Source organism: Nelumbo nucifera, chromosome 4 (assembly GCF_055504915.1).
Source record: "Nelumbo nucifera cultivar China Antique chromosome 4, China Antique-T2T, whole genome shotgun sequence".
In the NCBI taxonomy this organism is placed as follows: domain Eukaryota; kingdom Viridiplantae; phylum Streptophyta; class Magnoliopsida; order Proteales; family Nelumbonaceae; genus Nelumbo; species Nelumbo nucifera.
In genome coordinates, this window is record NC_142652.1 from 85,832,260 (window position 1) to 85,847,011 (window position 14,752).

Here is a 14,752-nt window from a genome sequence, read left to right on the forward strand (position 1 = left end):
GTCTCCTGTAGTGGCCACATTCACATTTCCCTTCTTGTTCTTGATTCGAGCAGGCATAAGTTGTTGATGGAGTTTCCAACAAGTATCTCTGGTATGCTTAGGTTTCTTACAGTAATCACACACCATGTCATTCTTATCCTCCCTCCTAGTCTCATTGCTTCCCCTTTCTCCATTCGGTTTAGGTTTGGATGTACTAACCATGGCCAACTGGTCAATCCCAGGCTGTCTCAACATGACACTCCTCCTACTTTCCTCTCCATAAACAAAGGCATAGGCTTGAGAGAGTGTCACACTCTCCCTAGAGAGGATATGCTACCTTGCAATGTCGAATTTAGGGTTCAGCCCTACCAAGAACTCAAAAACCTATTTTCTCTACCGGTTTCTAATAGGTTGTTGCATAATTGACACTTTCCCATATTATACTTTTTAAGTGGTCTATTTCCTACCACAAGGTTTTCAGCATGGAGAAATACATAGCAAGAGGTTTATCTCCTTGTTTTATACTAATCACCTGATTTCTTAGCTGATAAGCTCTGGCTACATTCTATTTCTGAGAATAGGTTTCAATTACTCCATCGCAAATCTCCTTACCAGTATTAACCCACAAATTTTTTTTTCCAATGTGAGGTAGCGTAGAATTACATAGCTAGAACATCACATGTAATTCTCTTGTACCCATCGATAAGAATCTATATCTGGTTTCCTTTCCTCCCTAGTGATGTACCCTAACTTTCTACGGGCACCAATAGCCATCTTGGAAGATTGTGTCCATTCTAAATAGTTTGTTCCATCCAGTTTTACTGTAGTAATAATTCCAAACCCAAAAATATCATTACCACTTCCAACACCTAGTCCCATGGTACCGGTGGATTTCAGCTCGGTATTCCAATTCTCCATCTTACTTCAAACAGTTTAATAGACTGAAAGAAGAAAGTTGAGACCTTCCAAGAACAATTTTAAGACATGCATACAAAAACAAACCCTTCCAGGAAAAGAAAAACCCTAACCGAAGAGAAATCTCTCTCCTCCCAGCGTCTCCCAACAGAGAGAAGACTGAAACAACCACTCCAAAAGGCCTAAAAAGGTCTAGAAAGCTAACTGTCCTCTATAGAATAATAAAAGAAATCAAACGATACCTGTGCGCCCAAGATCAAATCAAGAACAAAGAGTCCAGTTTTTCTATGATTCTTCCCCGTACTCCAATTCCTCCTGATTTTGATGCCAAGACGAAGATCACCTTACTAATGAATCGACCTCACAAAAAAATCCAAGAACTGGGCAATAAAAAATAGATCGATCAGCCTCTTCTTACTTCATGCAGCCGACCGATCTATGGCTGCATGAGAGTGCTTCAAGAACCCTAAATGAAGCTCTAATACCAAGTAGAAATCTGCTGAATTAAAAAATATAAAAGAAAAAAGTGTTTCCTTGAAGAGGGAAGGAAGAGAGAAAGAAAAAAAGAGAAGAGAAGAAAAGATTTTGAGAAGTAGGAGAGTTATATTTTGGCTGCCCCCTTCACTTGTTATTTATAATAAAAAATATAACAGTATGAATAGGACTAGGATTCAAAAACATAATAAGATTTGGACTATTGTGGGTTGCATACTCAGTGCATGCAAACTTTTGAAGGTCATAACTTTGCACTCTAGTATATGATTGGGATGATTTTTTTTTTGAGTAACTTTTCAAAGATTTATGTGTCCTAAGGCATCTATTGGCCTTAAATTGTAATTTTTAATATTTTTTATAAACAAAAAATTAAAAACTGAATTAAAAAATACAAGTTAAATAAAAAATAATACATATAACCAAGGTTCAAAATATCAATATGCCCAATATGCTGGTAGGGGTGTATCGAGCGAATCGATACCCTTTTTTTTACTTTTTTTTTCGAAACCGGTTTAGGACTCCTCCACCCCCTTAACTGGTCAGACCGCCGATACACCCACTATAGGGGCGTATCGGAGGGGTCCTGGAATGATACGTATCAGTTGATACGGATTGATACGTGTTGATACTTTGAGCCTTGCATATAACATATTTATACATTATTTATTGCTAAAATATATATTTATACATACACACAAAGGCAAAAACATATATGCACTGACATAGCATGGTCTGAACCAATCGAACGATGACCTACAACCCAGAGGCAAAAGTGGTTTGGCCTCCGGGTCAGTTTTTAAAACATTTACAAGCAAGATGCGCCCTACGTACCGCTGCAGTGGCATGTTGGGACAGTAATACAGTATTAGGAGTAACACACATACCTAGACAATTGATTTTGGAGCCTAAAATGGAATTTGGATGGGCTCCCCACAAAGCATGCCTCACAGCTCATCCCCGTGTACATCTCCCACAAAGCATGGGAGATGTTCCCAATATACGGGAGATGGGTTGTGGGGCATACTCAATGGGGAGCTCATACGGACAACCTAAAATGGCCCTACATCCTTTATTAAAGAGAGGAAATTATATCAGAAATAATCACCATCCAACAAAATAGACCCATCTTGTGGACAAAAATTATTGAAACTTTCAATGGTCAATATCAATAAAATAAAAGGATGATATGAGTATTTAAAAAAAAAGGGAAAATTCCTTATCAGTACCTTGTACTTTGGCTCGAGTGACAATTGGGTCCCAAACTTTAAAATATGACAATCCATTACCCGAATTTTTAAAATGTGACAATCCAATACTTGTCGTTATCCAATCCGTTAATCAGCATCAAGTGACATTTGAAAAATCAAAAAATGCCCTAAGAATGTCATCTAATTCTCTTTATCAACCATCCAAACATTGACAATAAAATGAACAGTCCCAAATTCCACTATCAACAACTTTTTTTCTAATAGAAGAGGCTAGGATTTGGGACTGTTCAGTTTTTTTTGTCAATGTTTAGATGGTTGATAAAAAGAATTAGATGATATTTGAAGGGCATTTTTGACTTTTCAAATGTCACTTAACGGCTGATTAACGAACTGGTTAATGGCAGGTACTGGATTGTCACATTTTGAAAGTTTAGATACTAAATTGTCGCATTTTAAAGTTTGGGGACCAAATTGTCACTCAGACCAAAGTATAGGATATTGATCGGGAATTTTCCTAAAAAAAAGAAGGATAATGTGGATTAAAGGATTGAACAAGTGGCCAATCAAAACCCCCTACTTGAGAAATATAGCAAGTCATTTTAGGGAAGCCCCCTACTTAAGAAAAATCTATGATACCAGAAAGATTTTGACCAATCAAAACCCCCATGAATTTTTATGAAACCCACCTGATTGGTTACCACTTTTACAATGTCAGTTGATACAATTGATTGATTATAAGTTTTTCCACTATCATGTCTTTCCAGCATCAAAAGTCCTCACAGCACGTTGCAACTGCACATCCAGGACAACTCCGAACTTGTATGTTTAATTGTTTTCATTCATGGGGAGATATTTCCAATGCACAGCTGTAAGTGCTGGAAAGTGGGTGTTATAGTCTGATGAGGGAACTACTAGACAGTAGCCAAAGCTGCAACGGAAGTGAACTATAAATATGAAACACATCATCCACCAAAGAAGAAGCAAAGTTCTAAAAATAGAAAAAATTGAGCCAAACAAAACGCATTCAGAAAAGGGGAGGTTGTGCAAAACTTTTCGATTCTATTGTGTTAAATCCATGTATCAGGATATGTATACCTGAATACTTGCAGTCTTCATTAACTGGCAGATGGGGCATACATGGATAAACCCATCACAGTCCATACACAAGCACAAATGCCTACATGGCAACAATAACATGGAGACCACTTTACCCTTACATGCTATGCAAGTCACCCGTTCCTTCAACTTGAGTTGGCCATTCTCAGAACCACTAGGAATTATCAGGTGGTTGTTCTGGTTAATGCACGAGGATTCTGCATCTTCAACCTCATTGTCACCACAACCTTCCTTCCCTTGGTCAATGTACTGTGCAATGGCTTGTTTGAGATTGCTCTTCAGGACACTGATCACTGATTCATTGTATTTTGCTTGGTACTGCCAGGATTGCACTTCCATGGCCATCTGCTTTATTCTCTCCACTAGTTCCTTGTTCTTCCTGTTCATATTCTCTATCTCAAGCTCCTTCTCATGCAGTTTCCTGCCAACTCCTTTTCCTATTGCACTCAGGAAAGAAGCCATGTGTCTTTGTTTCATCTCCCTTACTCCCTTTATGATGTGCTCTTCCTGTTTAGTCATGAACCAAGATCAAGGGAATAATGAGCTTGAAAGCTAGAAGGCACAAAGAATGGAATGTGTATACAGTATATACCAATGGTGAAATTAGTACCTGTACTCTGATGTAATGGTCGAATTCTTCTTTCTGCCGATCAATCTCAGTCCTAAGGTTGTCACCTAGGGACAGAATTACAGGAAGAGTTTCCGTCATACTTCCATTTATGGAAGTAACAGAGGAGTTGTGTTCATCATCATTGTATGACAATCTCAGTCTAGTTGGCACAGGATTCATTTTAGGAATGCTTGGCAATTGGTGGGCTTCATACTGACAAAAGTTGGTATTCAAGGAAATTTGGAGCCTTTGCTGTCTCGGAACATCTTCTGCTTCCCTGCCTTGTTTTGTTGGCCGGTTCATCAGAAAGGCATGCTCATTGTCCATATGGCTCATTGGACCAACACCACATCTGGATGTAACTGTACATGGATTGCAGATTGATGATGCCTTAAGAGGTCAGACCAGAACACTAAACAAATTGAAGAAAATTTAAGGATGTCAGCAAAGCAAGTGCAACCACAGAGCTAAAGGGGAGAAATATATATGAGCCTAGCGGTAACTGGAAAGAATGAAGCATAGCATAAACACTAGTTTGCTTAAGCAAATTGAAAACACATACACACGCATTACCAAGAACCCCATTGAAAAGCATATCAAAATCTCTAGTGAGAAGCTTCTTTCCCAACTAGAACCAGATAAATAATTAGGGGTGTAACTTGGGTTGGCCCGAGTTAGCATTTTACACTGCTTCGGGTTCAGGCCTTTGGGCTGGGCCCTTAATTTTGATAAAAGTCCAACTGTGCCCACCCAAGTTGCACCCCTACAAATGATCAAGGATGAGAAGGCACCAGACCAAATTTGAATGTATATGGATTTGACTATGATACCGGAAAGATATGGTATCTGAAAAACTTGTGGCCAATCAACTGGTATCATAAATGTGGTAGCCAATCAGGTGGTATTTATAAAAAATTCACGGATGGTATATATATATATTTGCCCCACCATCCAGTCCATCATATTCTTTATGGATGACAAGAAAACAAGATAGCACTCAATCCAGAGAATTCGTAATTGCATGTTTATAGTCAAGCAATTAGGATCAATCAAAAATATTCATGGTGCAACCAACCAAGTAGCAAGTATTAATCTCCCACATGTGTGGTGTATTACACAAGCCAGGAAGGTGAGCTCTTGCAGCCTTTAAGCACTAAAATGAATGGACCAAGGGAGATACTAAGATCACTTAACCTGAATAGCCAAGCATCAACTACAGACTGAAAGCAAAAGATCACCATACAAAATCGACAAGAAAGCCAAGACAAATAGAAGACAGAAAACAAGAGAAAAGAATGAATAAGGTAAATATAGAACATAACAGTATGAATACCCAAAAAAAATATATACTAGAAAAGTAGAAAATTAAAATAAAACCAAAATAATCTTCTGATCTGAAAATGAATAACACATGACAGACAAAAAAGTCCTTCAGTGAATTCACAATCTCCAAATAGCTGAAGCCGAATTGCATTAGAATCATACAGGAACTGGTTTTCCTCCAAGAAAACTGGAAATAATGGATAACCCTTTTCACATGCAAACACCTCCCTAATAAAGATAAATACAAGTATGGTCATGAAAATACATAACATAAGAAAAAAGATGAAAGAACTTAGCACTTCAAGCAGAAAACTGGGAAAATACCTCGAAATTCAATGCTTGTAATGAAGAAACCATGGGGAATAACCAGATAAAATCTACCTATGAGAGAAAGTCACATGAATGAATCTATAATTTGCAACAACGTTAAGCACTAAACCCAGTATGAGTGTGTAAAAGGAAATGAAACTGTGCAGATGGAAAAGAAACTTTCAGTCTTTTTATGGGTTTGTCAAAAGATATAGGACTTAGTTGAAGACTAGAAACCACGATCACTAAAATCAACTTAGAGATCTCAATTAAGAACAAGAGATTCTGCATAAATCTGTACCCTCATGCCCCATGTTGAGTGAAGTCAATACGAATAAAATGAAGGAGTAACCATCAAATTCCCAGCTGAATCAGACAGGGGTATCGAGTAAACACCAAATGTGCAAAATAAACGAAACCACCATTTCTGTTTCAGCATCCAAAGAAGAAGAAACATCGCTCGTACAAATCTCCCTCCTATCAATATGAGTTGACGCCAATAGATGCTTAAATAGGGCCAAAATCATAAACAGGGCATAAGAGATCCAAAAACAATACCTACCATATGAAGCCTAAATGCAAGCTATATCGCCTCCAAAGATCAAAAGGTCCAAAAACACACAGAATAAAAATGGAAGCTTTGGAAACAATAATGCAATAAAGAACCTATGAGGGAAAATGTTAGAAACTACCTCAGTACGCTATCCATTCGATCCGGATTCAACAAATAATTGATCGAATCAGGTCCCCATTCCTGTTCCTGTTACACAACAAAACAGATCAGGCCTCGAAAATACATCTCTTAGCAACAAGCGAAACCAAATCATAAAAAAAAAAAAAAAAAATCAGACCGAATCTGTACCTCCCAATGTTTAGTTTTCCAATCTGAATCGTAGAATGAACTGGACAAAACATAAGAAGAAGATCATAATCACAAATTCGAATCGAAGTGTAAAGAAAAATTAGAAAAAAAAAATGAGAGAGAGACACACACACAGACGGACAGACCTGGAAGTTGAATTCGATTCGTGCATAAAATATCGAATAAAGAATCGGTTACAGAAACGGCTTTCAGTTCTGATGATCCAAAACTTGCGAGACAGCAGAGGAGACGAAAGCGTTATAGAACCCCTCATTGGTCTGGAGTCTGGACCCCCCCCCCCCCCCTACGCATTCGCTTCCCACCAGCGATTTTGATTTTTTATTCTCTTGTTACGTTCGGTTCATTAATAAATGTGGCATCGCATCCCTTTGACGTTTACGTAAACGGCCTTGTGTTCATAACCGTCTGCTGCCCTGGCTCTCTCTCTCTGCTTGTCAACCCAATATATATATATAATTTTATTATATTATTTCATTTTATTATTGCATATATAATATATAAAATAAAATTTTCAGATTTTTTTGTTTATTTTTTAATTTATATTAAAATTTTCATTATTTTTTAAATTTCTTTTAAAAACATGGCTTGGCCAGCGGCACGACACGAGCCCGTGTGGACTCAGGCAATGGGCCATGTCGGGCCGAGCCCCTAAAGTATCCTAGGAGAGGAAAGAACGACCCAGCTCAGCCCGCACTTTATACGGGCCACATGCCGATCATGCCATACCGGCCCAACACAGCCCACTTTACATTTCTAATTCCACCTCATAAATTTTTAATTATTATTTTTATTTTATTTTGCAAACCCCCCTCTATCACCCACATACCCCTTGAATTGTGTTAAATTCACCCACTTGTTTGGAAGGTGGGGGAATCTATAATTTGTCCCCTTTTTTGTTTTATAGCGAGTGAAAAGATTATAAGAGAAGTACACACCACAAGGGTAGCCCTACCCCAAGTAAGGGTGTCAATGGACTGGTTTTGGATTAGACCCCGTCCAATCCAAAATTAATTTGTACGGATTAGATGGACCAACAAGACATTGGATTTGACAAATCCAATCCAAAACATTTATTAGATTGGATTGGACCTGGTCCATCTGTAACATATTTATATTGGATTGGATTGGATTAAGCTAATATCTGATCCATTGATATAAGATAAGAATATATGTGTCAATGGACCGGATTTAAGTTGAAACCAATCTAAATCAAAATGAATTTGAACAGATTGAATGGTCCAAACATTGAATTAGACTAGTCCAAATTGGTCCAAAACATTTATTGGATTGGATTGGACCTGGTCCATTTATAATGGACTCACATTAGACTAGATCTGATTGGAGCAAATCCAATCCAATTGATACCTCTAACCCCTACCCCAAGCATCACTAAAACAAAAGTATGCTAGAGGGTTACACTTGTAACCATAAGAGGAGATCTAGGCCTCCCTTAATACATGCAAGTAATAATAGTCATCAATTCAAAGTTACTACATGTCTGATAGCAATCGTTGATGATAGGCTCCACGTTCCAAGGAGGGTCCCTAATACCATGAAGACCGTTGATGACTAATTTGGAGTCTCATGATGATGATGATATATTGAACAGCAAACAAGTAAGCTTCCATTGCTGCTCAATCTTCAGCTTCATTAATTGTGAATACACCTAAGTACTTGCATCCCTCATAGAGCGTCCTTTCTAGGCTATATCTTGCAATTGCACCAATAGCACATCTTCCATATTCCTTCCTTGAAGAATAAAGAATTATCTTGATAGCTCCTTCTTCAAGGGGTTTCCAAAAAGACGATTTTCCTCCTGGTCGTTGTATGTTTCTTCTCTTTCAAGATATACTTGTAAGTAGTCCTTTAACAATGTGAGGGGGTAATTTATTTTTGAATATCCTTTTATTTTAATTTATTTTTGAATATCCTTTTATTTCTATTTTCCAAAATACGCCATAGTCTTGTGCTGAATTTTTCGAGATATATCCCAGTTATTTTTATAGATCTTATTCATTCTTTCCCACAATTCATCAATGCCCTTGTTTTCTAAGGGTTCTGTTCGGCCAAGATCATTATCTAACAAAAGAGGTTCTGCCATCAGATAGTGGAGGATGATGTGTTTCTCATTTTCTTCTTCACCACAAAATCAACATCTCGAGTCTTGGAGTACACCCTAATCTTTTAGTTTCTCTCCAGTCCTTAGTTTCTTTTAGGGCAAGGAACAACAAGAAGTATATTTTTGGGTAGGGCTGCAAGTCGGGCTGAGTTAAGTTGGATTGAGGCCAATCCTAGCCCAACCCAATCAATACAACCCTAACTAAATTCCTTCAACCCTAATCCAATCCAACCCAACCTGAAGTCAATTTCGAGTTGGGTTGGGCTCGGGTTGGGCCCAATCGAACCTTCTTCCCATCCCTTAAAACTTCATAGAATTTCACAATTTTAGATCTTAACTCAACTTTCACTACATACATTAATCCTATGTTTCATTAGTATTTATTTGTTGATGTTTTTTTTTTTTGTTCTTTTGGTACAAAATTCAGAAAAAAAAAAACAAGTGTTAGAAATGACTGTAGTTTATTATGAGCTATGACTTATGATAGATCTTTTATGGGCAGCAAACAACAGAGAGAAGATGAAGAATAAAATTTTCAAAAAAACATGAAATAATGCTATTAAGGTTTTAGTCTTTATGATTAGGATTAAGTGAAGTGATCATCTTAAAAAAAAAGATACATGATACTATGTGGTGAGGGCTATACAAATATCATGCATCTAAACAAATCAATGTATGTTATAAATTACATATAGCATATATTTATATATGACATGTACTATAGAGTGGGGTTCGGGTTGGGTCAGGTTGCCTAAGTGGTCAACCCTAACTCAACCCAAAGTAAAGTCGGGTTCTTGAATTTCAACCCTAACCCTAACCTGAGCATCAACCTGACCCAACCTAACCCAACTTTTTCGGGTTGAGTAAGGGTTGGGTTCGGGCCAACCCAACCCAAGTTGCAGCCTTATTTTTGGGGGCAGTTAAGATTTCAAATCTTCTAAAACCTTGGTCTTACTTCAAATTCAAGATTGTAAGTTGATCTTATTGTGAATTGTCCCTTTGCATATAGTCTCCAAATTAATCTATCTTGTTTCGGGTTCAAAGTGATATAGGAATGGTTTTTATTTTTTCCCTATCTAAGATTTTCTCCTTCTTCCATTTATTATTTTCTATAAATTCATTGAGTTGAATATCTTACTCCACAAGATTGTAGTTCGCAATACAATTGACGAGTTCAAATCTCCACCCCACGGCACATTCCCGTCGTGTATTGGGAACATCTCCCGAAGATATTCTGGTACTATCATCGGGAGATGTTCCCAATACACAATGGGGATGTGTTGTGGGGCATTGTGGGGTGGAGATGTGAACTCACAATTAAGAGAGTGTTTTCCCACCCCAAGTGTCAATCTAGAATCTAATGGATTCAATATCTCCAATTTTCCAATCGATGCCCTTTTTAAGTAATTCTTTGTGTTTGGAGAATCCTTCTCTAGGCCCAAGAATTTTTTTTTTCTCATGAAGTATCTCAGAAGTTCCAATTTTTTTATATATTTTGCCTTCACAACTTTCACCCATAGATTATTGGGTTAGGTTACCATTTTCCAACCAAGTTTTGCTATGCTTGTTAGGTATACCTACTAAAGGTTCTTGACCAAGGGTTCCCATTTGACAAAACTTGTTGCTTTTTCCCATGGTTTTAAAAAACAACCCAAAAACGGAACCATTCTGGCCACCGGTTTCCGGGTTTATGGTCCAACCGTCCAGTTTGAATGGACGGCCCATTCTGACAAAAAAATTTAAAAAAAAAGGCCAAAAACCATTGAACATGTTGACAGGTTGATGGTTTGATCGCCCGGGTCAACGGTTGTAGACTTTTTCAATGGTTTTTTGCCAAAGACCGGGTTTTGAAAAAATAGAACTGGTTGCCTAGATGGTTCCCGGGCTAAACAGTCCGACCATCTAGTATGGGTGTCCATGAAAAACCAAAAAACTAAATCAAATCGAGAAAATCAAACCGTAAAATGCGGTTAATAGAACCGACTGATTCGTTAGTTTGGAATTTTTGAAAAATCGAAAGAGTGGTTCGGTTTTCGGTTAACCTAAAAAAACCGGTGGTTAACTGAATGGACTGGTATATATATTTATATGTATACTTTATATATACTTTTAATATATGTCACATATTTTCTAGATATTATATAAAAATTTATACTTATATTATATTTATAATAATCTATCTATAAATATTATATATTTTTAAAATATTTATAATATATTATATATCATTTATTATTTATAATATAATATTATAAATATAAAAAACTAAAAAACCAAAGAACCGAACAGGTTAAAAACCGAAACAGGCAGACCGGTTAATTGGTGGTACTAGTTCAATTTCGGTTTGGAGAAATTGAAAAACCGATACCACCAGTTCGAGTTACAAAGTATGCCCATGATTCAATTAACCGAACCATAGACACCCCTACCATCTGGGTCAATGGCGATTCGAAAACATTGATTTTTCCACGGGAATTTCCTTTTAATTTTTATTGATTCTCTCTATTAGCGCTTTCGGGAGGGCAAAGATCCTCATTAGGAATTGAGGCATCATGTTAATGCATGATTCTAGCATGTTGCCCTACCAACAAGGGATATGGGGTTCTTGATGCACTAAACCCAAGAATTTCCTTGCCCTTACTATTTTTACCACACATCAGATTGGTTAGCACTTATCCGTAGAGAACAAAAATATAAAGGGAAAGGGGTCCTCCTGTCTTATACTTCTTGATAGTTGGAAACTCCAAGTGATGAATCCATTTATCAAGATATAAAAACCCTGGCGATGCATTGCATTATCTAGTTAACTCATTTATTATGGAATCCTAATTTTCTTAGAATTTCCTTTATAAATTTCCACACTTTCCACTATAGCCTATCATAAGCTTTTTTTCATATCAATTTTGTAGGCTAGGACTCCCTGTTTCTCTTTTTCTTTTCTTCTTTTTGATGTTATTCATCATTTTATGCTCAATTAGTATATTGTCTAATACTTATACCATGGTGCCCTTGTGGAAAATACTTGGCTCCTAACGATTTGTCATATATGTATTCGATCAAAGCCATTTTACATTTATGTAATTAGGGTTTTAGAGTTTAGATTTCATGATCTAGGGTTTAAGGCCTAAAAGTTTAGGGTTTAGAGTTTAAGGCTTAGAATTAGGCTTAGGAATTTACGGCTTAGATACAAAAATCAAGAAATTATTGAACCAGAGGAAAGAGGTAGGAACTAAGTATTGCCCACCTCTTGTTCTTATTCTTTTGTGTTGTGGAGTTTATCACATAGGTTGGTCAAACCTGGATTTCCAATTCACACCCACCTCACAACACTTGCAATCATGCATTGGAAATATCTCCTTATAAATGAAAACATATATATTATGTGCAAGATTCAAAATATTGATACACCTCGATACACCAAAAGTGGTGTATTGATACTTTGAATAGTCTGTTTTCATTTTTTTAGTTTTTTTTTTTAATTTTCAAGGAGGGTCTCAGTTTTATGTAATTTTATTATAAAATAAAAGTTTTTCTAAAACCCCTTAAAATAGGTGTAACGGCCTTCAAAAGATATGACAATACATTGGATATGCATGTGTTATTATTATTATTATTATTATTAAGCAAACCCACATTCTACATGGTTTGGATCTAGATGATCCAAAACAGTGTTTTTGAAAATGGGTAGAAGACAACCCAAATATATCGACTCCTTCACCTGCACATTAAAACTGGTCCTCTGATGACCCAGTTCATCTTTCCCCCTTTGTTTTTGTTTTTCCATATTTTTGACCACTAGTGAGTCGGTTTGGTTGTCATTTGCAATATTTTCTTGATTTTAAAACACAATGAACTTTTTTTTCTTGATTTTAAAACACAATGACAAACTTATATTTTGGTAAAAACACACCAGAACCGACTTGAACCAAGTATTTCTTGGTAAAAACACACCTAAAGAAATTAACATGTTAATGAAGAAGAGTTATTGAAAAATGCAATTGAAAATCCAAGGAAGAAGACAAACCTGGAAATGAAAGTCTAAGGAAGAAAACCTCTCTAAAAGTGCAAACAAAATTATGCATTTGAGAAATGAAAAAAAACTATTGTAGAGAAGAAAAACAAAGAAAAAAGAACACACGAACCTGAAATGTCTATACAACAAACTCAGACGTTCGGAGTACCCATCTTGAAACCAAAGCCTCTACCGGGAGAAGCATTGTAAGCTTAAATGTCTCCTGCAAATTCATTTTATTGATTTTGATAATATTATAAGGATTAAAAAATGTCAAAAATCTGAAAAATTAGGAAAGGGGTAGAGGAGGACAGAGAGACGTGCTGACATAGCACACCCTGTTTTATTTATATAGATACATTATTACTTTTTAATATGAGTTTACTGGTCAATCCAAACCAAATCTAGGCCCAACTCAACCCAAATGCATTCAATTTTAAAACGGCTATGTTCAAATTAAATAATTTGGGCTTGACCTTGGGCTTAGTGTCACGGACCTAATCTCTTCTAGCGTCTCATGTGGCACTTGGGTAGTAGTTCGTCGCTCCACAAGTCAACCTTCCCTGCATAGAGCACTCTACTGGTTCCTAGGACCAAGTAGCTTACCAACTCATCCCTCACACTGAGGCACACACTTAGGCAACAAAGGCACAAAGCACACAAGGAAAGAGAGATGGAGAACTCAAAGAATTCTTTGTATTTTTAGAACATGAATGTTCTAGACTTACTTCTAGACTTATCTTAATTCCCTTATGTACATGAATGCTCTAGAAGTATGTACAAGGTTCAAGGGTGTTCATGAGGCTTATAGAATGCTTCCGGAGTCTCCTAGAATACTCTTGAAGTGTCTTAGGGCTTCTGAAAGCTTCTAGAGTGTTCCTGAAACCTCTTTCATCAGCCCTCTTCTCTATAGGGGCGAGTCAATCTTGTCACCTTGTGACATTAGGCTAGGCTCGGCCCAACATTTGGGCCTGGGTTGAGCTAAAACCCAACCTAGCCCACCCGACTTACACCTCCATATTATCTTTTTGATCATGGTGAGAAAATCACCTTAGATCACAGCTTGCTAATTTTTCGGAATCGATGATGTTTACTAGGTTCTTAATATGATTAAGTTCGAGATTATCCAAGAAAAACAAAAGCAAGGATTGATTATTATTTATTTATTTTTGGAAGCCCATCGGTTATGAATTATGATTGTAGTAGGACGATGGAACGACCTCAACATCGTACGAAATATCATTCTAACTTATATAAACACGGATGGTTATAGTAAGATTGTAAGAAATATGATAATGGGTTGGGAATAGCAAGGGGGATAAGCCAAATTCAGGCTTCGCTAGGCCCAGAAACGTAAAAATCAGGCTGGTTCTATACAAGTCTAGGCTGCACTTTTGAGTGAGTACAGATTTCCTTCTCACAGAATTGGTCCTCACACCCACCTCTCAGCCTTTACGGCCACACATCAGGAACGTCTCCCTACTTGTATGTTTTTATTTATAGGGAGATGTTCCTAATTCATGGCTGCAATTGCTATGAGGTGGGTGTGAGAATTAGGAGGAAATCTGGATTCCTTTCGACCTACAACTACAAACTTAAAATCTAAATGATGGGTAAGGGGCATAATCAGGCCCAACCCAATGTTTAAAGAATCGGGTCGGACATCAATCCAGAAAAGGGAGGGATTCATGAACAAAGGTTCAACCGGATATCGACCCATGTGATTCATGAGATCAAGGGAAAGTGAAACAATAGAAACTGATAACAATTATAAGGAAAGACT

General features: G+C 37.0%; 1 protein-coding gene across 7 annotated transcripts; it reads right to left on the bottom strand.

Moving 5' to 3' along the window:
- Positions 1-3,636: 3,636 nt before the first annotated feature.
- Positions 3,637-7,145, bottom strand: LOC104585686 (BOI-related E3 ubiquitin-protein ligase 1-like). 7 transcript variants are annotated; one of them, XM_088902778.1, is made up of 6 exons: positions 6,964-7,139; positions 6,818-6,857; positions 6,648-6,709; positions 6,257-6,432; positions 4,324-4,685; positions 3,637-4,220 (listed from the first exon to the last, which is right to left on the bottom strand). In XM_088902778.1, the coding sequence occupies exons 4-6, from the start codon at positions 6,267-6,269 to the stop codon at positions 3,678-3,680; spliced, it is 918 nt and encodes a 305-aa protein (XP_088758904.1). In that variant the 5' UTR covers positions 6,270-6,432; positions 6,648-6,709; positions 6,818-6,857; positions 6,964-7,139; the 3' UTR covers positions 3,637-3,677. The 7 variants fall into 7 exon arrangements, with proteins under 7 accessions (XP_088758904.1, XP_088758903.1, XP_088758905.1 ...); XM_088902777.1 differs by having other exon boundaries at positions 6,648-6,715; XM_088902779.1 differs by lacking the exon at positions 6,257-6,432 and having other exon boundaries at positions 4,324-4,735; positions 6,648-6,715; positions 6,964-7,145.
- Between the last annotated feature and the right edge of the window lie 7,607 nt (positions 7,146-14,752).